The 22,715-nt window shown below is 43.3% G+C and overlaps 2 protein-coding genes across 2 annotated transcripts; one reads left to right on the top strand and one right to left on the bottom strand.

The window, feature by feature from the left end:
• Positions 1-1,015: 1,015 nt before the first annotated feature.
• On the top strand, positions 1,016-11,443 carry tmod1 (tropomodulin 1; the record flags this gene model as incomplete). Its single annotated transcript, XM_080535330.1, has 9 exons — positions 1,016-1,126; positions 2,601-2,757; positions 4,565-4,681; positions 7,237-7,326; positions 7,958-8,088; positions 8,400-8,507; positions 8,737-8,880; positions 9,685-9,829; positions 11,385-11,443. The coding sequence occupies 9 exons, from the start codon at positions 1,016-1,018 to the stop codon at positions 11,441-11,443; spliced, it is 1,062 nt and encodes a 353-aa protein (XP_080391456.1).
• A 3,042-nt stretch (positions 11,444-14,485) lies between these two features.
• cplx2a (complexin 2a) lies at positions 14,486-21,668 on the bottom strand (the record flags this gene model as incomplete). The annotated part of the gene is made up of 3 exons (XM_080533427.1): positions 14,486-14,680; positions 16,609-16,787; positions 21,638-21,668. 3 exons carry the CDS (start codon positions 21,666-21,668, stop codon positions 14,486-14,488), a joined length of 405 nt encoding a protein of 134 aa, XP_080389553.1.
• Positions 21,669-22,715: the final 1,047 nt, after the last annotated feature.

Here is a 22,715-nt window from a genome sequence, read left to right on the forward strand (position 1 = left end):
GAGTGACAGGGGAGCTGTTTCTATCAGCTGTCCCCCCATTGGGGTTTAGAAGGCAGGGAAGGCTTTGCAGTTTGACCCACAGACCTTCAACTCCTCTCTCTCCACCGTGATGCAAGCGGGTCGGTGGGGGTCTGGTCGGGCGGGTCGGGCGGGTGGATGGACATCTATCACCTCAAGGCAGTGATTTGGCCGACTTTTGGTGTTAGGTGCAACTTGCAAGGGTTGGGCCTACTCCAAGGCCTATGTTAACGCCAGGTACAAATATTCCCCAAATACCCCCAAGCAACACCTATTAGTGTGAATCTGGCTCAAGGGTCCACTTTTAATGTGTTAAACAAATGCTCATCTCCCAATGCTACTCTCGCCAGGTGAAGTCGTTTAGTTTGCAGGTGATTAGTGAACAGTGATACTCAGTTCTAATGTGTCCTCCTGGGTTTGGCCATGCTGTTCTAACCTAGAATATTACAGGGGGGGGAGGGGGGTCCGGAGCTGTGTTGATCAACTGTGTCTCCTTGCTTTTTGTTTTTTTGTGATAAACTTTTTTATTTTTAAACAACTCGACAACAAGACAGGTACATTATAGACAATAACGACACATACAACACGGCACAGTACAATAAAACAAGAACCGAAAATAAACCACAACAAAATTAAAATGACGACCCCCCCCCCCCCCCGGGATCCAGGCTATTCGCTACATCAAGTGGTTATACTAACTAAGCTTTTGAGGCTCAACGAAATTGAGTTCCACATCTCCAGTATTGGCTGTTTTGCCCCGTGCATCCGGGCTGTTGATAGCTCTAAGTAGACTATGTCTAGGTAAGTTAGGACCCAGACTCTCCGAGAACGTGTATGGGGAGGCTTCCAATGTGTGGCAATTAACTTTCTCCTTGCTTTTGTTGTTGATGCCTACAGACTTCCTCCCAGGGTCTGTCTGTCTGGGCACTGCGTTGTCGTTCTGTCTGTTTTGTCGGGGGGAGGTCGGAGGTCGCTGTGATCGGGTTGTGCCGCTGCCATGTCCTTAAAGAAGGATTACCGGGATGTGGATGAGGACGAGCTACTGAGGAAGCTCTCTGAGGAAGAGCTGCAGAGGCTGGAGGACGAACTGCAAGAGTTAGACCCTGACGTAAGTTATGGTTTTTTATCTTTTTATGACCTTCAGATGGAGTTGCTGGAAAAAGGTTGTGGTTGAGGTTGGGGCCAGGCCAGGATGCACTAAATCACTGTGTCGCGATTGAATATCCAAGTGTGGATATTTCTGAAAAGAGATCCACAGCCTCTGAGAGAGAAACAGCCCATTTCTATGAGTAGGCAGGCTAGATCCCAGCCAGAATGAATCCCACCTCCCTGCAACCCTTCCCCACGTCATTGCTGTAAACATGATTTGTCAGCTTGGTAAAATCAAAGAACGGGCTGAATATGTCCATTTTAAAAAGATCCTGACATAGGTGTAGCCTATTCCATTTTGTGAGGTTGGCTGAAACCGGGATACGAGCTCAGCAGATATTTATGGCTTTATGTAGCTACTTGGGGCTGTGTTTGTATCCATGATTGTTCATCATCTGTAGAGGTGTTGACAGAGCCAGTAATAGGGTCAGGATTAATGGCCGACAGCTCATAAATGCTGGAAGCTTGCTATGCCAAGAGAGCTAGCAAGGCTGTGTGTGTGTGTGTGTGTGTGTGTGTGTGTGTGTGTGTGTGTGTGTGTGTGTGTGTGTGTGTGTGTGTGTGTGTGTGTGTGTGCGTGCGTGCGTGCGTGCGTGCGTGCGTGCACTTGTGAGTTGCTGTCGTGTGTGCATTAGTGCGTGGGTAGTATCAGTGTGTATGCGAAAGAACCCACGTTTTCAAGTATTTCTTGCCTTTCAGAAGTCATAACATAAGCATTGTTATTTAGCCATGTTTAGGAGTCAAACTAATGTCTAGCTATGACTACTGTATTGCATGTTAGCACCCCTGCATTTGTAGGTGCTGAGAGCCAAGATAAGGTATCAGTCTATATGGACCTGTTTCTGCACTAAGAATAGCTACGGTATAATGCTTAACAGGTCTGGGAACTGTCTTTGTCCTATACTTGGATAGTGATAGTAAAGGTCTGGGAACTTGGATAGTGATAGTAAAAGCCCTGCAATTGATATTTACCGCATAAAGATACCACCATATCTGGCTATGCGGTACCACCATATCTGGCTAAGTGGATCTCTATTTCAGGCTCTCTTTTAACTGTTTAATTAGGTTTGACCTTCCTGGGAGATATGCTAATTAGTATTTATGTCTGTGCTTTTGAGACATCAACACTGTCTACGAGGATAAGTAGTTCCTAGGGGGCCTGCTGTAAAACCAAAAGGCAATGTTGACCAGAAAAAGGCTTTTTGCACGCCTGAAGTAGTCTGATTGCTGCATAGTAATATAGAAGTTAAACCACCAACTGCCAAAGAATTCCGGAACACTCACCACCTAGAATGCCAATTGTTTTATGTGGTGTTTGCCAAGCAACAATACTGGCTACACAATTAAGCATCATCATTTATGCATAATCTTGGGTGAATAAAGCCACTCTTGGCACTCAATTTGGGTGACTTTATTCACTTTTGTCCTCTTAGAATGCCTTGTTACCTGCCGGCATGAGGCAGAAGGACCAGACCAAGAAGGCTCCCACAGGGAGCTTCGAGAGAGACAACCTGCTGGCCCACCTGGAGAAGCAGGCCAATGAGCATCCGGACCAGGAGGACCTTGTGCCCTTCACCGGGGAGAAGAGAGGTAGGAGGCCCATCCAGACACTCCCCAGAGAAGGATGTTAAATGTACATCACAGAAAGCTAGCATCCACGCTCCGTGCATTGTTGTTTTTTTCTCTCACATTTTTCTTCAGTTAAAGTGTAATGGAAGAGGGTTTTGTGCTCAAAACGACAAGAAGAGAGGTGCTGCCTTAAATAGTCCAGCACCTAAGAGAGGTGCTGCCTTAATATTAAAAAACGTCACGTTTCCGTCCCCGGCGACCTTCATCAAACAAGCTTGTCCGTGAAATTAGCATGCATAAGAAAAAGGAAGGTGGCGGCGGAACCTCCTGTGCCGAGAGGGGTGTGGTCTGAAGACGGAAGGGCCTAACCACCTGACCAATCTCTGGCACAGAGGCCTGCATTTGTCCTTGTGTCAGGACATATGCCACTACCAACCTGACTGAGCCTGCCTATCCGTCAGGGCCTATGGCCAACTGGCCCGTTCCGTTCCCAGGTCCAGACCAGGTGAGGGGGAGCCTGCTGGGGAGCAGTCTGTCTCTTCTACTGCGGTCCCTTGCTCTACCCTGTCCCCTGAGGTGTGCTCCTGTGTCTTGTCCCACACTTCCCCCCACACAGATTCCAAAGCAATGATGTAAGCATAAGGCTAGGTGGGAGTTTCTACCCTCAACAGACCGTTCCTTTTGAAGGGAGCGTTTCATACCGTACCTTCACTCCAGGCGATACACTGTGACACTTTTTAAGACGTGTTCCTATTTATTTGACCTAGATTAGCAATTTAAATGTTTAGAATATAATGGAAGTGGATGTGGTCCAATATGTCTGGCCAAAAATGTGACCACATCCACTTATTGGAAATTGTGGAAGTGGAAGCTGCTAAATTATGTGGAAAAATCTAGGTTTGTGGTTAAATACGGACATTTTGAGGAAAGGGTAGAGGATTGAGGATAGAGCACCAGTCGCTCTGGTCTGACAGCCACCACTGAGCTGGCTGGCGCAGGGACAACCAGGCTGCCAGAGGCTGGGTCAGGTGAGCTGACCTGAACACGGAATGACCAACTGTCTCCATGGCTTCAGCTGCTGTCACACCCAGAGAGCTCACAGTTTCTGATCCAGGACCAGACCTCTGACACCGCATTGTAGGTTTACACACACACACACACACACACACACACACACACACACACACACACATACGCCAACACACACACACACTCACACTCACACACACACACACACACACACATACGCCCACACACACACACTCACACTCACACACACACACACACACACACATACGCCCACACACACACACACACACACATACACTCACACAAACATACATACACACACGTGCACACACACGCACACACACAGACGTCCCCCTCCAAGTGTCCATTCATAGCCGCTAATCCTGAGTCGTTAGCCGGTGTAGAGCATGATGCAGGGGGGCCAGATGCCAGGGATTGCTGGGAGTAACAGTAGCCCCCCTCGGTCCTGTGAGAACGGATTTTTAGAGCCCCCGTGAGTCAGGATTGCATGACGCAATGTGTATTAACTACGTCGTTTCCATGGTCAGTTGTTGAAAACCAAATGGGAAAGAAGTAGTGACTAGAACGGCCTAGAGGCTAGAGAGGCCCGGCTAGCGATCAGAAGGTCGCTGGTTCGTTCCCCGCCCCCAGGAGGGAGCTCTATGTGCCCTTGAGCAAGGCACTTAACCCCTAATTGCTCCAGGGGTGCCGACTATGGCTGACTGTGTGCCTAGAGCAAAAAAGACCAAATTCCAACAATGGATTGTATGGCAAATAAAAACATTCTTCATTCTTCCAGGGAAGGCCTTCGTGCCTAAGAAGGTGGTAGACCCCATCATGGAGAACGTGACTCTGGAGCCGGAGCTGGAGGAAGCCCTGGCCAATGCTAGTGATGCTGAACTCTGTGACATCGCAGGTAGGGAGAAAGATAGGAGAAAGACACACCCATACAGTACACTGAGTACAATATGTACTTATTTTTTCTCTCCCTCCCTCCCTCCCTCAACTTTCTCCTCTCTCATTCTCTCTCACGCAGGAACACTGACACACACACACACACACACACACACACACACACACACACACACAATCATTTACAGACACTCCTACATTCTGTACATTTGTGAAAGACATTGAATTTGTATTGTGAATTGAACATACTGTTTTGTATACATTTCTCTGCATTGAGCTAAGGAAGTAGACATACTGTTGGTGAATACCTTACATATAATGTAACGTGTGATTGGACTTTCACTGTATGGTATGCACATTTGAGTTCTACCAGTGTCTAATCTGTTATTTAATCTAAACACAATGTTCTGTGTCAATTAATCTTCTCTGTAGACACTGAGGATCCTTAATGACCGCATAACCTTTTTGGTAACAAGACCTACAGTGGCTTTGTGTCGATTTCTGTCCTACTTCCTCACGGTTAATGCTAAGTGGGATACTTGGGACGGCCTGACTCTGACCTCACTCCATTGAAGTGGAGATTTAAACTGGTTAGGTCAGGGTTATGGGTTAGGGTAAAGGGTGAGGATTGACCTAAGGATCCCACTTAGCATCTACCATTTCCTCTTTGCATGAAGAAATGCTATATTCATCCTAAAAAAACAACCACCACAGTCTCTCCATCAGTAATCCTCTGCTCTCATTTCACTCTGCTGTCTCCTCTAGCGTTCCACCCCTCCTCTCCCTGTGTCCCTCATCCTGACATCCTCTTCCTCCATCTTCATCACCCTCTCCTCGTCTTCATCATACCCTCCATTAGTGTCTCCTCCTGCTGGACATGACGGTTGCGCTCTCTAGGACAAATAGACGGGGTATCTGGATGCCTGCCCATGCATATCCTGCCATAGCATTTTCTTCATGTTGTTGTCTGTCGCCATTTTATTTGGATACTGCCCTCTAGTTCATCTGCATCTTCTAGATAATGAACTGCAAGTCTGTTGCTATGCAACAATTTACTAAGGTTAGGGTTAGGTTGCGGGTTCAGTTTAAAGGTCAGGGTAAAGCATCTTCAATGGAGATTTTCCATTGCAAGTGTGATTTAGTCCAGGATTAGGCTTAAGCCTTGTCTGTGAAACCGGCCCAGAGTAAACTATCTGCGGGGGACTGTCCAAATAAAGTGATTTGATGTGAGTTTGATGCGGGTTGGGCAGGTAAGCTTGCACCTCCCACGCTGACCCCATAGAAAAACAGAATAAAATCAACATTCCATGGCGAGTGAGCCGGCCGCCATCTTTGGTGTACCATTCTTGAGTAAGGCACTTAACCCTAAGTTACTCCAGGGAGAGACTGCCCCTGTAATCTCTAATTGTAAGTCACTTTGGATAAAAGCGTCTGCTAAATGGTTAAAATGTAAATCGTCGTGTTTAGTTTAGTTTGCCCACTCCTGAGTCACAGTAAATGGTGCCTGGCAGTTTGCTTGCTTGGAGTGATTCAGCCCTCTCAGATACTTCATTGGTTTGCAATTAATAATAGCTCCAGATGAGTCACCGGCTCCATGGACTACTAAAAATGGACAGCCTGTTCTCTGTTGTTTGTGTCTGTAAAAACAACCTGTTCTCCTACACTCTGTCACCTCGACAGATGAAAAGATGTGCTGGCTGTTTTTTTTTTTGAAGTGCTTTCTTTCTGCTGTTTTTCTGCTCTCTTCTTGGCTCCCTGTTTTGACTCTGTTCGTTTGTGCTTGCCTCAGAGCTGGTGCTGTACCAAATAAATCTGAACCCACTGGCTGGACGAGTGCGCGGAAGATAAAACAACCCCAGAAAATATGCATAGTCTATACACACAGTCACGGTATTTCTCCAGCAGGAGAAAGGCTGGTGGAGGTAGCAGTCGGAGGACCGTTTCATTGTAAGGCATGGAATGGAATGACCGATGGTATTAAACACTGATTCCATTCCATGCATCACAATGAGCCTGTCCTCTAGACTCTTTATGCCGTCTTCATAGGGCGTACACGCTCTGGGAAACAATGTCTGTATCGAGTGACATTTGTAACAATGACAATTGCTACTTGAACAATGCCCTTCGTCGTGATCTGCATTGCGATGGTTGTTATTGGTGTGTGTCGTGCTGTGATGTGAATTGCTTTGTGTGAAATGTACTGGATGTCTGGGCTGATGGTTTTTTTGCGTGGGATGTTTTTGAGTTTGAACCTGCTCTGAAGGCCCACTTACTGTGTCTCTGCTCTGGTGACTCGGTCAAGTAAACATAATCCCAACTGAAGGAAGGGTTGGCATCCACCCACTACCTTCCCTTGGATCTATTCCCCTCTGGTCACGTCATTTGACCCACTCTCTCTCTCTCTCTCTCTCTCTCTCTCTCTCCCCCCCCCCCCCCCCTCTCTCTCTCTCTCTCCCCCCCCCTCTCTCTCTCTCCCCTCCCCCCACTATCTCGCTCTCTCATACTTTATTTTTTCTCTCCTTTCTTCCTATCACTCCATCTCCTCTCCTTCACCACCAGCCATTTTGGGCATGCACACTCTGATGAGTAACCAGCAGTACTACGAAGCCCTGGCCAGCAGCAACATTGTCAACAAACAAGGTTTAAACAGTAAGTGGGATAGCTCCTGGGAACTGCCCTAATGTGATTCGTCTGTTTATCCTATGTTATACTTACAGTAAACCTTTATTGTAAACTTGTAAGTGGCAAGACAAATGTTGTAAGTTGAACATAGAGTTAAATGGGCCAAAGCTGTAATGCATGCTTCAGAACAAACAGCTCCAATTGAGAACTGTTCTCAAGTTTGGTTATCGCCTAATCATTCTTGCAAATTCATATTTAATCTCAGTCTTTGATCTGAACTATTTGTTATTCTGTTACCTTTACTGTCTCTATGTTGTTATGGAGTTTCTTAAAGGAGATGTTTTGCTTTTTAGAGAAGGCAGCTTACTTGCCCCATAAAAGTGATTCAGTTAGATCTAAGGCGAGCGTGGCTGTTGGCTACATGCTGAGATTCCAAAATAGCACACGTACATGCACTCAAAAACAGTCTGGATTGTTCTACAGCACTTGCAAAGAATTGAAAAAACAATGAGCCATCCCGTTTGAAAATGAAATGACGTTTTTGATAGATTTTTCTAATGAGTTTTCTACATAGTATAGAATGAATAGATTTAGTATATATGAACCAAACAAGAGTGTGATTTTCACTCATAGTATGCCATGTGTTGTCCCGTTGCAGGTGTTATCCAGTGCGCCCAGTATAAGCCCGTCCCTGACGAACAGCCCAACGCTACTGATGTTGAGGAAACGCTGCAGAGGATGAAGAGGAACGACCCTGACCTTCTGGAGGTCAACCTCAATAACATCAGGGTAATTCTGACCATTGATGTACATATGCATGATTTATGATATAACACAGTACAGTAATACTATCAACAGGATATGGTTGATAAGCCAGGGGTCGGGGTCAATGCCATCAGTGTAATGGAAATTCCAAGGCGAGATCGGTCCATCACCCGTTTAACTACCCAATGTTAGACGTGTAGGTCTGTATAGCAGACACAGCCCTGCTCCACCCTGATGGAGGCCTTACAGCTGAAAACAGCAGTGCCAATAATAGTTCTCTACGAACGACGTCTTTTCTTTGACAAAAGTATTTTCTTGTCACTTTTGTTTTCTAGAATATTCCAGTGCCTGTCCTGAAGGCCTACGCAGACGTCTTGAAAGAGAACACGGCCGTAGAGCGTCTGAGTATTGTAGGAACCAGGAGTAACGACCCCATAGCCTTTGTGAGTGACTTAACTGTACACGGCTGGTGATTCATATATTTAATTGGAGACTTTACAGAAGTCCAAACACCACCACCACCCGCGGCATCGAATTGCTAGCTTTTCGGTGGCGCGTATTTTTTTAACATACCTGACACCAAAGCAAATTCCTGGAAACCATTGTTTGCCGTGGCAATAATGTGTCCGGTATATTTTCATTCAGTGTCCCCCGTGGGTCTGTTTGTGGTAGGCCCTGGCTGATATGCTGAAGGTCAACACCACTCTCAAGAGTCTGAACGTGGAGTCTAACTTCATCACAGGGACAGGCATCCTATCTCTGATAGGGGCCCTGCAGTCCAACACAACTCTGCAAGAACTCAAGATCGACAACCAGGTAGGGACTAGTTGGTCTGTCTGTCTGTCTGTCTGTCTGCCTGTCGGGAACTTTAGAGTGCCTAAGCAGAAGCCTTGAAAGACAATCTGTCTGTCTGTCTGTCTCTTTTTATTTATGTATTTATTATCTCTCAATCTATGAATGTGTCTGCCACCGTATCAGATGCCCTATACTGGCTAGCAGACACAGCTTATAGAGAAATATTCCGTTTACAGTATGTGATGGTGATAATAAATATCTCTCTCTGGACGGATTACGGTACTTTCAACAGGTTTGAAAAGCGTTTGCACTAGTGTGGAGTTATTTTCAGAAGGATAGATTATTGTATTAAAAATAAAAGAAGCTAAATGTTATATTAGAGACTTAATATGGTCATTAGGCCTTACTGTACATCTAACAAGTGAAATATGTCCTAACATAGTAGGGTGAATATCACTACTCCATGCTTCATATCTGTTTATGTGTCATACATATTTGGCCCCACTTTGTTCAGAGAGTTCAGGTATTTGGGTAGTTAGATTTAGCTTGATCGTGTTTTCAAAGGGTGCTTCAGGTTTAGGGTAAGGGTTAAATGAATTAGAGGAACAGTTTGTCTTCATAGTTAGTTAAACAATCTACCAACTATCTCTAGGGCACTATCCAAATATATCTACCTGAATAGTTTGTCTTGATAGCTGATAGATTGTTTAACTAACTATCTCTAGGCGAGAGCCAAGTCAGATGTTCCTGAGAATCTTCATACGTCGTCATTATGCTGCATCGTAACGCGTGTGATTCGTCGTCCCCCCCCCCGTCTCCAAACAGAGCCAGCCGTTGGGGAACAAGGTGGAGATGGAGATTGCCAGTATGTTGGAGAAGAACAGGTCGTTGCTCAAGTTTGGCTACCACTTCACCCAGCAGGGCCCGCGCCTGCGGGGCTCCAACGCCATGATGAACAACAACGACCTGGGTGAGATCTTTGTTCCAGTCATGCTACAGTACCACTCATTCACTAATGCAACCATCCTAATAATAATAATAATAGTAATAATAATAATAATAATACTACTACTACTACTACTAATAATAATAATAATAATAATAATAATACACTGAATTCATATAGAGCTTTTCTAAGACCCAAAGATGCTTATCTTTTCACACAAGTCCCACAATCACTCACTCTGTCTTTCTTAGTAGACATCTCACAATTTTATGACATCCTTTTCCTCCATCCATCCTTTTCCATTCTCACATTTGTACGATCCTCAAAAACCCTCACTCACTCACACCTCAGACCTTTGAATATTATATTACAGATTTTGTTTTTAAATATAAACTTTCCAAGAAATGAAAAAAGCATTGCACTCATGGAACTGAGCCTCTCCGTCTGTTTGAGTCGATTGTAATCTAACTTAGTGCACCATCAGAGCATCATAATTTTACTGTAACTCAATAAGGCAAGGGGGCAGAGCCAATTCCAGGGAACATAAGTTCCTGGCTGTTTCGATCTCGTCTCTCTGGAAGATGACATCGTCAAAGCTGAACTGGTGTTCCTGTGATCCGCAACAGCTGAGCTGAGGCACTACCAGTGACTAATTTAAAGCTGTTTATAAAAGGAGCATCACAGGACATGCCTGTGTTCTTGTACCAATGTTGCTCCATACATCAATACTATTATTACACTGTGTGTCTGTATGATTTTACGACTCTTCTTGAGAAGATATGCATGAGCTGCTCTTGTAAATTATTATGATTAGTGTTTCTTTTAGAATGTGAAAAGCACACTCATTGTATACAGTTGTATTTAATGTCGGTCATCGTGTGTACATGCTTGCGCGTGTGTGTGTGTGTGTGTGTGTGTGTGTGTGTGTACATGGGTGGGCATGCATTTATCTGTATACCACTGTTTTGTTACAGCTCGGATTGTTCGATCTGACTCAGATGGTTCCTTTACCCTCACTCTGTCCGTGCCAGAGTTGGAGAGGGCGTTTGGTAAAAAGTTCAAGAGCAAGTCCAAGTAAAGACAGCCATTTTATGAATAGTCTTTCCTCTACAGCAGTCTCTTGCTTCAGCAGTCTCTTGCCTACCCATTACTACCTGCGTCTTCCTCTCCTTTTCTCCACCCCCCCTCCTTCCTCTCTCTCTCCAGCAGTGACCTTCTTTAGTAGCCCTTAAGATCTTAAGTAGGCCTTCATTGTCAGGGGCTTGCTTCTGGCTTTTACAATTTCAGTGACATGGGAGAAGGTTTGAAGGTGACTTTGACTGGCTATTTTCTTCAAAACTCTATCAGGCAAACGGTACAGGACACAACTGCTTTGCTCGACTATATGTTTCTCTTCAAGCACTTCTGCTTACTTGTTGGTTCTACAAAATGGTTAAGACAAGACAACTAAGATGTCTAAGACAAATATATTGAAATGTTTTCATTGCTCCTCTAATTTCTGTGTGCTTACTCTGCCTCCCTCCCTCCCTATCTTTCTCTCTCCCTCTCTCTGTCTCTGTCTCTCACTTCCTTACCACAGTAAGAAAGAGAAGGCTTGAAGGTGGGCCCATCTTCCCCAAGTGTCGGTCAAACGTGTAGCCTCCCCTGCCGGAGTTGCCCGCCCCACCCCGCCCCGCCCTGCCCTGCCCCTCCACATCCAACCAAACTCCCACAATAAACCCCTGTTTCAACCCCAACTTTACAGAGATGGGCCCTGGTCAAATACATTTTAAAGTGCATCCTTCCTTCCTTCCTTCCTACCTACCTTCCTCTTTTACTTGGAGTAAATATCTCTCACAGACTAATTTGCTTGACAAACAAACTCATCTGACTTGACAGGATCTATAAAAACTCTGTTTTTCATCCAATTATATAGATCAGTGATTTCTTCAAGTGTTTTTGATGGATGGAAGGAAGGATGTATTTCAGAAGTATTGGAACAGAGCAATGGTTATATTTGAAGAGGCGGGGGGGGGGGGGGGGACTCTGGTGAATGCTGTCTCACCTGAGGCATGTACTTATCTACTATTGTAAATGTTTTCTTTCACAGTTTTTCTACAGATACTGGTTAGATGACAGATCAGTTATGACAGTTGGTCATTGTGAGACTAATCCACCATAAAGAATATATTTATTTGTTTTTACTGGAGATGATGTTTTGTGGTTGTAGAACTTAAATGGTGTACACCCATTCTGTAAAATGCTGCACCACCACCTGTGATGTCTTCCTGACTGTGGGTGTGTTCGTAAATACGCTCTGAGAGCGCCGGAGCACACCCGGGGTGCTCTCTGACCGTTCGGTAAATAATTGATTTCAGTTGAAACCAGAGCACTCAGAGCAAATTTCCAGAGCGTATTTACAAACGCACCCTTTAGGACATTACACACTGCATATTTCAGCATTTTGCAACCACTTAACGTAAGTCATTTGTGTGAGGTTCATAAAGGTTTGTAGTCAGCTCACACCGTTTGTATGCAATGTCATTTGGAGGTAGAAGCTATGTTCAGAGGTGTAGGTAGAGATAATATATTTAGGGGTGTTATTTATTAATGATTACCCCTAATAAGGTTTGAACTGTCAGAGTTTTGTTCTGGTTGTTGCTTTTTTCAGTTGAACTGTAAACGATGGTCTTGAATGTGCCAGCTACCCAAGTGTTCTTGAAGTGCAATGTCATCACTTAGCAACAACAACCACAACAACAAAAACTACAAAATGTGAAATGATTTACCTGCCTGCTGTGAGATTCAATGAGACTCCTCCTCTACACTCCTTCAGGTTTCCATGTGTGACCTGGTATCAATTTCATCCTGTATATTTGTTACTGGTTTGATGCAGGTATTAATGTGGATACTGTATTATCAAAAGGGACTCTCCAACCCCGCTGAACCGCTAGTATTAGCTTTCTCCGCACCCCTGCCTGGCTGTTCTGTGGATTTGCTTGCGTACTGTTTCGTTAGGTAGTTCACATTATTGAATTGTTTTGTTTATGGATAAATCAGGTTTGCAAGTATTATGTTGTAATGTCTTTACTGCGTGCAACCAGTGAACTTCCGAGGGAATAGGTATTGTTCACATCCCCTTCCAACCTCTCCTTTTGTCAGTTGGGTCCTTGGCCATAATCTTTTCTAATTACATGCAATTGTGTCAATAATGATAAACTCTGCTTTGTTATACCGAGGCGGAGGTAATATTGACCCCCTGTGGACAACTACCGGAACTACACCATTCTAGTAGGCCAGACCTTGTGCCAAGAGCTGTCGGTAGCAACAGCACCCTGAATTTTAATCAGACCAACTAAAGGTCCAGGCCATGGGACCGTACCAAAAAAACACCTGCAAAACCAATCTTTATATAGGAGCACATCTATTTTTTACATCATATTAATTTCATTACCTTCAGCGCCATACCAGTGTTGTATTATATGAAAACAACGATTGTCTACATTTTGTAGTCAAAAAGATCACCATTAAGGTTCCATATGAAATAAACATAGAACGTATAAATCACAGTCTTCACGTGAAAACTGCTATAGTTGTGGAGATGATACATATGAGGTGAAAAATCTGTGAATCCCCCCCTTTAAGTCAAATCACCCTGATCTCTATCAAAACTGTAAATCCCATATCATCAACAGAACTGGGGGAGGAGAAAAAAAACAATTTTGGTCTGTGAACAAGTTTTATTTATTCTTAAGCAGAACATACAAGATGGTCCTTTATTGCTGATATAGCATTCCATTCTGGTTACCATGACATTCTCACAACCGACCAAGGAGTACAACTGAATTATCAAGCATAACAATGTCCTCTTAAACTGTATTTATTTATTTATATATATAATTTTTTTGCTGATTAAGCAAATTATTGAACAAACTATCCGCAATCCAGGGGGGAAAACTGATGTTCCCTCTCTTCACACATGATGGAAAATCTAGCCCTCCAGTCAATACTGTTTTTAATATTTTTCCCCCATTTTTTTTCCATAGCAAATCCTGATAGCGTTATTGAATTCCAGTTAAATGTCGAAGCTTAAAGCTGAGTTTCAGCAGTACTGCTGTGTGGTCATCCTCATCAAAAACTGTAAATGAAATTCCTGAATGCATACATGTTATTACCATTATCATACCATGATAATATAACCACATTCAAAATCAGAGTTATTGCCATATATTTTTGCGTGACTAAGAGGAAAAAATTGATATTGTACATATTCACAACAGACTTGACTAGACAAATGGCATGCACGACATAAGAAGGTACACAGAGTTGATATAAAATTTGTTCAGACCGACGTAATGATTATGGGGTGAAGTGGGGCACGACACATAGGTGTATATATACGCGCGTGTGCAAAAAGTTGTTATAAGACAAAACCAAACATAGCCTAACATGAAACGATTCTTCAAATGTCCTTTAAAGATAAAATATGGCTTATAGAGTTATTCTCAGATATTGTTTTGACAGACACACAGTAATGATTATTTCGTTGATCATTTGCACCTCAGGCTATTTACAAATAAAACTGGTGAAGCGTGGAGTTTATTTTCGGTGCTAACTCTGCATCGGCGCAGAGCAAAGTAATCTAAAATTCTCACCTAGATTTAAGATTTAACAATCTAACGTCACTCCAGTCATTAAAACCTACTTCTTCAGCATGTCTTGGAGTGGACCGGGGAGGTATTTCATGACGGTGTCCATGATGCTCTGCTCTTCCTCGTCGTCATCCCCACAGCCAGAGGGCACGGCTTTCTTGGGGCGGGTCAAGCTGCCCTCGGTGGCCTCCTCCATGGCAGCCTGAGCCTCGGCCTCGGCCACCTCCCTCTTCTTGATGCCGTACTGGGTACCGAAGGAACAGAGGTACACAGACACATCCTGGGTCAGTTGCCGAGACACACAAGTTAAAGGTCCAGTGTGTGGATTTGAGCTTTGGAAATAGTGAAAAGGACAATCGACTTTATTTGCACTGTGGATTATGCACTAGCGTTCGGAGCAGGTTCTGGTTGGGTCTCAGCTAGCGTTGCATGCTAGTTGTAATATTGGATATGACATTTAGAAATGTGACAGTGAAATGTGGGTATTTTTTTTTTTGTATGCTCCCCTGCAGAGGTTAAACCCACAGCCTTTCTCTATCACGTGGGCCACACTCGACCACATAAACACATAATAATGTTAACATTGTGTTTTTATATACTTACTACAACCAACACATGGATTCATGCAATCAAATGGAACAAAACGTTTTTTTCCTACCAATTGCTTTATGGACAATACTGAATGTGGTCAGTGGTGTACAGTACTTACAGTACATATGTTGGAGTTTGATTAGATTCAACAAGTATCAGACAACGAAATGCAGTTTAGCATCTAACCAGAAGTGCAAATAGTGATATAAGAACATGATATAAAAACATGACAGTGATAGGTACAGTATGGCATGTACGGTACTTTAGAGGTATAGGTATGAGCTATGCACAGTTAAGGTAGCTTATGTACAGAGATGTATAATCTTTCTGGAATTTTTCTAAGAATAATTTTCTGGCATATGTATGATAAAATAGATTATTCGCTGTTGGAATCTCAGGGCTGATGAATCAGACTTGTAAAAAGTGAGATGATGGTGTGATGCTGTCACACTGTTGGGATAGAAGACAGTTTTGGATGTGTGAGTCACAAACACAGAAATCTGTGCTAATTAATTCCTCTCTCATCTCTCAGGCCCAAAGCATCTGGTGACATATTGTGCACAGCTGTTAGGAGCACCTCAGTGCTTTGTCGTGTTATTTAGACACCTGCCAAAAAAAAAAGTGGCGTACGAAGGAAGCTCTTGGCAGTTTGACATATTTATTCGTGCTTTTGGTAAAACTGGAGCACTACTACACAGCTTATATCAACTTCAATTGGCGCCATCTTAGAGAATTCGTTGGATAGAGGGGCTTGAAGAAAGGGTTTTAGGGAAACGTGGTTACAACACACTTGTCCTTACCTTGTGACCATTCCTTGACCTTGTTTGAGTGTTCAAGGTAAAAAGGATTGTAGGAAAAGTATTTTTAACTGAGCAATGTGGCCTACTGTGGGGCAAACTCTCCCAAAACGCTTCCCGCAGACGTTATTAGCCCTGCATCCTTGGTAAAAAAAGGACTTCATGTCTTTGGCTGCCTCTACCACCCTGCTTTCCAGTGTATATTCCCTAGATGAAGGTGTAGGTGTATATTTTTGCAGTGTGGTGGTTACAAGCAGCTAGCAACCACACGGTAGTCGTGCACCTGAGGAACAGGACTCAATATGTTGCAATCGAATCATGAGACATATGGTGCCTCTGCTGAATTGATATGAATGCACCTCAGTTAACAACAGTTTTCTCTCTCTATGTTATATTTTTTTGGTTGAGCACCATGTATAAATAGCGCTGCAGAAACACAGCAGGCAGAGCTAAATGTTCAAACAGAAGCCATGAAAGGAAGGAAAGTGGTTGTATTGGAGAGCAGCCAAAAAGCAAGGCTTTTGAAGCCCATGTTCCCTGTCTCCTGATGGCTCTAAACTAGTGAACCCAGCACTAGCAGCTGGACCTTCCTCCCACTGGGTGCCTTTGCTAGTGTGAAAATGTTTACCAGATCGATATGGGTCAAACGTACACTTACACTCCGCTTTGCCAGTCGCAATGTGCAACAGTATTTTTAAAGCAAAGGGTTATTGAGCAATGTCATGTAAACGTTCCGTTTTTATTAATAATATTTTTGTGTGTATATATCTATCGGTATGTTTACCTTATCTCGGATGCCTTGTCTCATTGTTTCCCTCTCGACTTCCAACTTTGCATATTTTTCCTTCCTCTCTTCCTCCTCCTGCCTCAGAGCCTCTTGTCTCTCTTCCTCCTTCTTCTCTGCGTCTGGGTCCTTCTCGGCCTCGTCTCCACCCAGCATCTTCCCCACATCAGGTGGGCCCCCTTCACGTCACACAGAGAAAGACAGTTGTCAGACAAGCATCACAGACGTCAATCAGAGTAGTGGTAGAAGTGGGCCACAGCTTGAATGTTGGCACTTTTTACACCATACCAGCTCTTTAAAAATGTGAGACCTCAACCTCTTTTATTCCACTCCAAGTTCTGTATTACACAAATGCGTATAATTCCTTGCTGTTGGGGTAATGTATTGCGTTCTAGACAGTAGAGGTTATGTTTCCCAATAAAGACTAGAAACATAAGTCACATTTATTAATATTTTAGATGGATATACTGTATATATAAATATATATATTTTTAATTTGTTGCATTGAGGTAATACAGTTACAGTTAGTGCATACACTTAAGTGGGTTTTTAATGCACACCCAGTGACACAACAATAGAGCATCATCACTACCACTGACCCACAAAATACATGGTATTTCTGAGTCTGGGGTGACAGCGGTCAGGTCCCAGGAAAGCAAAATCACTGTGCAATGCTTTGCCATCTGCTACACAGGCTGTGGTTTAGTAAACAAAAATAGTATAGATGAACCCACTGCTATAGAAGATTTGATGGAGAGGGAGGGAGCTGTAAGGAGAGGGGGTGACCTCATAGCACTGGGAGAAGGACTTGAGTATGTGGAGGCCGGCATTGTTGTCACTGGTTTCTCAAGGTTGAGGTTGGTTGGTTGGTTGGCTGCAGCCAGGATTAGACGTTTTGGTGTTTCTCATCTTATACGGATTACAAAATTAAATAATTCTGGATCCTTTTCATCAAGAGAGTCACTCTCAATCATGTTACAGAGCTAATGACAATGTTGAATGCGAAGAAGAAAAGCATTCATTAGCCTGAGCAGATGGGCTGTTTGTCTGTTATTGAGTTATTGTCTGACTGCATGACTGCCCATGACGGAGAGAGAGAGAGAGACACGGAGGGAATCCCAGGAGATCAATGCCCCCTTGCTGCTGTTAGGATCTTTTGTGTGTTCTTTGTTTGGGCTCGTCAGCAATAAAACAGAACTGCAGCAAAAACAAGAGACGGCTGCCGCTTTTCTTTTGTCATCCGACTCGGCGTGCAGCTGACGCAGCAGAACTGCACGTCCCTGAGTCACTCCTCTCCGACTGGAGCCAGGTGAGAACAAGCTACAGCAGCTGGTGTCGTCAGATTCCTTCCCTCTGTTTGCTCACCGTGTCTGAATTTTCAACGGCCCACAGAACACTCCTGTATGTCCTCCAGGTCCGAATGAACCTTGTTATCGTACATCCTGTTCCCCCTGTCCTCTTATCAGGGACATCCACCTGTCATTATTGAAATACACTGAAAGGTAATATCATGATGACCAATAGTTTGGATTTTGGGAATTTGGATTATTATTATGATTCGTTTTTTTATTTGGATTTATTAAATGTATTATTATTATTCATCCAAAATCAAGGACCAACTCAGAAACAGGACACAACATAGGATCATTTGGATCTGGATAAGATGTTCTGAAGAGATAGGGCCTAGGGTGAAAATTCGACTGACTGTAGCCTTTTTGTTGTAATGCAATGTAAACCCCTTACTGTACCACATTGCTTAAACCTATCCAATCCTTTCAGATCTTCACAAAATGCCTAGAGGGTAGAGATTACAGCTAGAATTTAGAATTCAGCGGTAGTGTTAAATTAATGTGACGACCTATACATAGCAAACCTCTTCCTTGCATGTCAGCGTGATTTCAGTGTTTGCTTTCTGCTTCACTGCATCTCATCACTTCATACTGAGGGAATGGACTTGTGAGAGGAAATTGATGTGGGATGTTTTTCCATCCCCCTAATAATAAGGTTAGCATTGGTAGAAGGGTAATCTGAACCGAGATCTGTGGTTAACGGCAAACTCTTACCTCAAGCTTTGATGTCATTGAGCATGTTAACCGGATTATGTATGCTTTATGAAACATGCGCAACCATCTTCTCATAAAATGGCCCATTCTCAGTGTTCTACTGTCGTGACATTGTAGGGTAGCATACATTATTTATAGACTCTGGGCTGAAGGAGCCCAAGGTCACTGTGATGAATTGAATTGGATTTGCAGGACAAAGATGGAGCTCTGCACCTTCAGATAGATTGAGCCAATCACATGTAAGTGCTGTGAATGAGATTAGCTTTTACTTTTAGTAAATGACTGTGGAAAAACCTTCTTGAATTTTGAGTCTGCCTTCAATGTTCGATCTCCTTTGTTGTGATTCTAGCGTCCCTCAGGTTAAAAATATTGGAACTGTATATTAGTCATGGTTTGCTGGAAGGCTAGGTTGTGGGTTCAATTCCCACTGGGACCATATACTGAAAAATGTAATCACTTAAATGTAAGTCACTTTGGATAAATGTGTCAGCTAAATTATACAATCACACATCGATTGTAACCGCACCAACACTTACTCTAACTTTAACCTTTCAGCCACGATTTGAAGCCTTGGCTTTGTAGCTATTTGGGGAACTGCAACGACATCCTTTCAAACCGCAACAAAAACAGTTTGTGAATGCATCCGATATTTATTTAGTTTCTCAAGCTATATCACTGAACACTGATTGCTACTATATCAACACACGTCACGACAAATAGTGGTCATTGATTCGGGAACAGACAGTAGCGTGATCGGTTGCAAACCAAGTTGTTGAGGTGTAATCTGGCTGAAACACCCGTAGTAGAAAGTGGCTTCAACCCTAAAAGGAAAGGCTAGATGGAGATACCACTATACTGCTTTTACTTGGGCTACACCTACCCTGTCCCTCTCCCTATGCAGACGTCAAAAGATGGAGCTAGGCGTAACGAAGGGCTAGTGGGGGCCTTCCGCCTTGGAATCTCTCTTCAATGTGAAGCCGGAGTGTCATTATTTTACGATTTTCTTTTTAAAAACTAACATTTTGCACACACTCTTTTTCTCGTCAGCTCTTAAGTGACTGGTCTTGTACTAGTGTTGCTGCATATCTTGCTCTTGAGCTCTTGCTCTTGAGCTGCCTCAGTCATGACTGGGTCTTAGTTTTGGCCTGAAGAAGAGGTCAGATCTGGCGCTTGACCTGGGTGTAGTTTGCCTGGGAAACCTACAGCTGAATAACAACACTGTAAAAATAACCCTCCCTCCCTATGGGTGTAACTGGTAGAGATTGGAAACAGGTCTCTTGCATTCCGAGCCTAAGTGTGTATACCATTAGATTGAAGAGGGTATCCTTGTGGTCTGAGGGCGCCATTTGTTCTCAGGCTGGCCTATCCGTCAGGGGAGCATCATCCTTAATCACCTCCTCTATACTACAGGGCGTATAGCCATCCCATGGCTGAAAAGCCATTTTAAAAGCGAAGTACACATCCCACGAGGAAGCACAAGCGGTGGGAGTATCGCTGAATCATGAGAAACCACAAGCAGGGATTCCCCATGTAGGTCTTAATCCATTGGCAAAGATGGCAGAGTAGGCAATGACACATGCTCACAGCAATCAATACATTGGCGGAAATCAATACAGTAGCCTATTGACCTGGCTCTGTAATTCATTATAGGCTAGCTCATATGCGGTAGTGCTTCAAACACACCCAGGAGGCGATAAGTATGGGCGTTTTTTAAAATGGAGGCGAGTTTAACTAAAATATGTATGAATCCTGCGCCATAGCATCTGACGTTCATAGAGATGTCTGAGACCATAGGGGCCTTTTTATTACCTTCTTCTGCAATTACCACTTCCTCCATACCCCTAGCCCCGACTAACAGTGTGCAATTGCATTTCCTTTCAGGTGGTATAGGCAAGAAAATCATACAGGGAATTATAAATGTGTTAGAATGTGTAGTATAGTACAGTATGCAGAAATAAGAAGTGGGCTGATATATCAGTTTTTTTGAGCATCTATCATTGCCTTTGTTAATCCATCAAATTAACAGCAATGTATTGGTTAAGTTGTATATCACATTCGTTGATGTGTATATATATATATATATATATATATATATATATATATATATAACCCTAACCCTATATATATTGATTGATTGATTGCTTTATTTATTTATTTATTTCGCTTTTCACAGGTTTTCAAACGTGCAGTATACCCTGATAAAACTGTTGCGCTATGCATATCAGAGAAATCACTGTATATCAGAGAAATCACTGTATATCAGAGAAATCACTGCATGTCAGAGAAAGTGCAAAACATTCACCATTATGCTGATAGGAGGAATTACAGCTGTTTAAGACGCAACAGTATTTACACGCAACATTCATATCATGTGTGGGCTAATTTAAAATGAATATAGTGGAAAATGAAATAAAAGACCAGCTTATTTGAATGCAAAACAACGTGTAAGTCATATTGACTGTAGGCTACACAAGCCAGCGGCTTCATAGGATTCTTATCTGAAGAGCGCACGCGGTTCTGCTGCAGAAGTTGGAGGTTGCGGTGCTCCATATCAATGAGAGTTAATAGCCCACCTCAACTCGCACAATCTGCAGACGCCACTACAGAGTACACTACGCCGACATGATGACAAAAGTGCAGCAGACCCAAACGAATATAATGAGAAGGAGTAGGCTATAGAAGCACTACATTACTTTTTGTCACGTTCACTGACACTGATATTTCACATTTGAGAGAACCGTTAGATAGGCGACAGCATTTCACTTTTATATATGTGTATATAATTATATATATATATATATATATATATATATATATATATATATATATATACACACACACACAATTCGTATTACTGTACACAACTAGGCCTATTTATGTTGCGCATATTGTTATAACCCACGTCCTCCCTGTCTGTCTATTAACCTCATGACCCTCCTGTTATTGCAGAGGGTTCATCAACTTACCTCCCATAGCAGCCTTCATTACAAAATTCATGTTGACGCTTTTAGAGTCTTCTCTCCCTCAGATTCACGATCTCACTTTCGGACAGGACCGATGCAGTCCACGAGCCAGAACCTGAGAAGGAAGAAAGGAGCGGTTAGATTAGGACCAATAATAACTGACTCTTATTCTCATTTGAAGATGGATGTGTGATTGGATGCATGTGGGATCCGTGGTTTGAATGCTAGTGATTTGATATAGGGTTTGTGATTGCACCTGTGAGGAACACTACCTAATGTACAGACCATTCATCTTATGCATTTATGCTGACGGCTGGATTCCCCGGAAGCAGCCCCGTGAAGGACAGAAAAAGGTCAATGATGAGCTGTTTCTTGGGGCATATTATTTCTGTAAAAGGCTCCAGTTGACGGCACAGGTGTCGTAAGCAACCGGTCCATTCATTCAACGTTAGCAGCTCGCATATAGCATTCGCCGCTCGCTGCATCCGGGCCAACGATGCTATACTTCAAATTAGAAGACGCCAAAGCATAACGTATTGCCTACTTAGGCGATGTGTGCGCCCTCATCAACATTATGCATTATGGTTTCTCTGATCAACGGACATCCGTCGAGTAACCTAATGGTGAACATATCAACCTAATCGATGCCTGCAGCCCAGTACTAATCCGCGTTCCGTATGAAACTTTCCATTATCCTCATTCAATCATGTTGATACCGCATGCATGGTGAGTAGCCTAGTATGCCGTCCCGAGTAGCCTTATCATTTTTAAATCAGGGGTTAATTCAATTCACTGCGATTATAACGTTTATAAGTCGTTTTCTTTTCACTGCCATTCCCGACAACCCCAACTGAACCCCACACACCTATCATGCGCCGAGCGTTTCAGAACCATTTTGGGGGGGACAGCTCCCGATTCGTCCCATGTCAAAATATCATATCCCATCTCCTATGAAAATCAGGGGCATGCGGTTACCTTTCCGAGCGTCTTGGGTCCTTTGAAAAGAGCGACGTTTATCCTGGCAAATGTTGAACTTCACGTGAAATAAGAGGGGTGGGGATCTTTAGCGGCTCAGAGTCAC

Source organism: Nansenia antarctica (assembly GCF_963989245.1).
Source record: "Nansenia antarctica genome assembly, chromosome: 6".
Lineage (NCBI taxonomy): Eukaryota > Metazoa > Chordata > Actinopteri > Argentiniformes > Microstomatidae > Nansenia > Nansenia antarctica.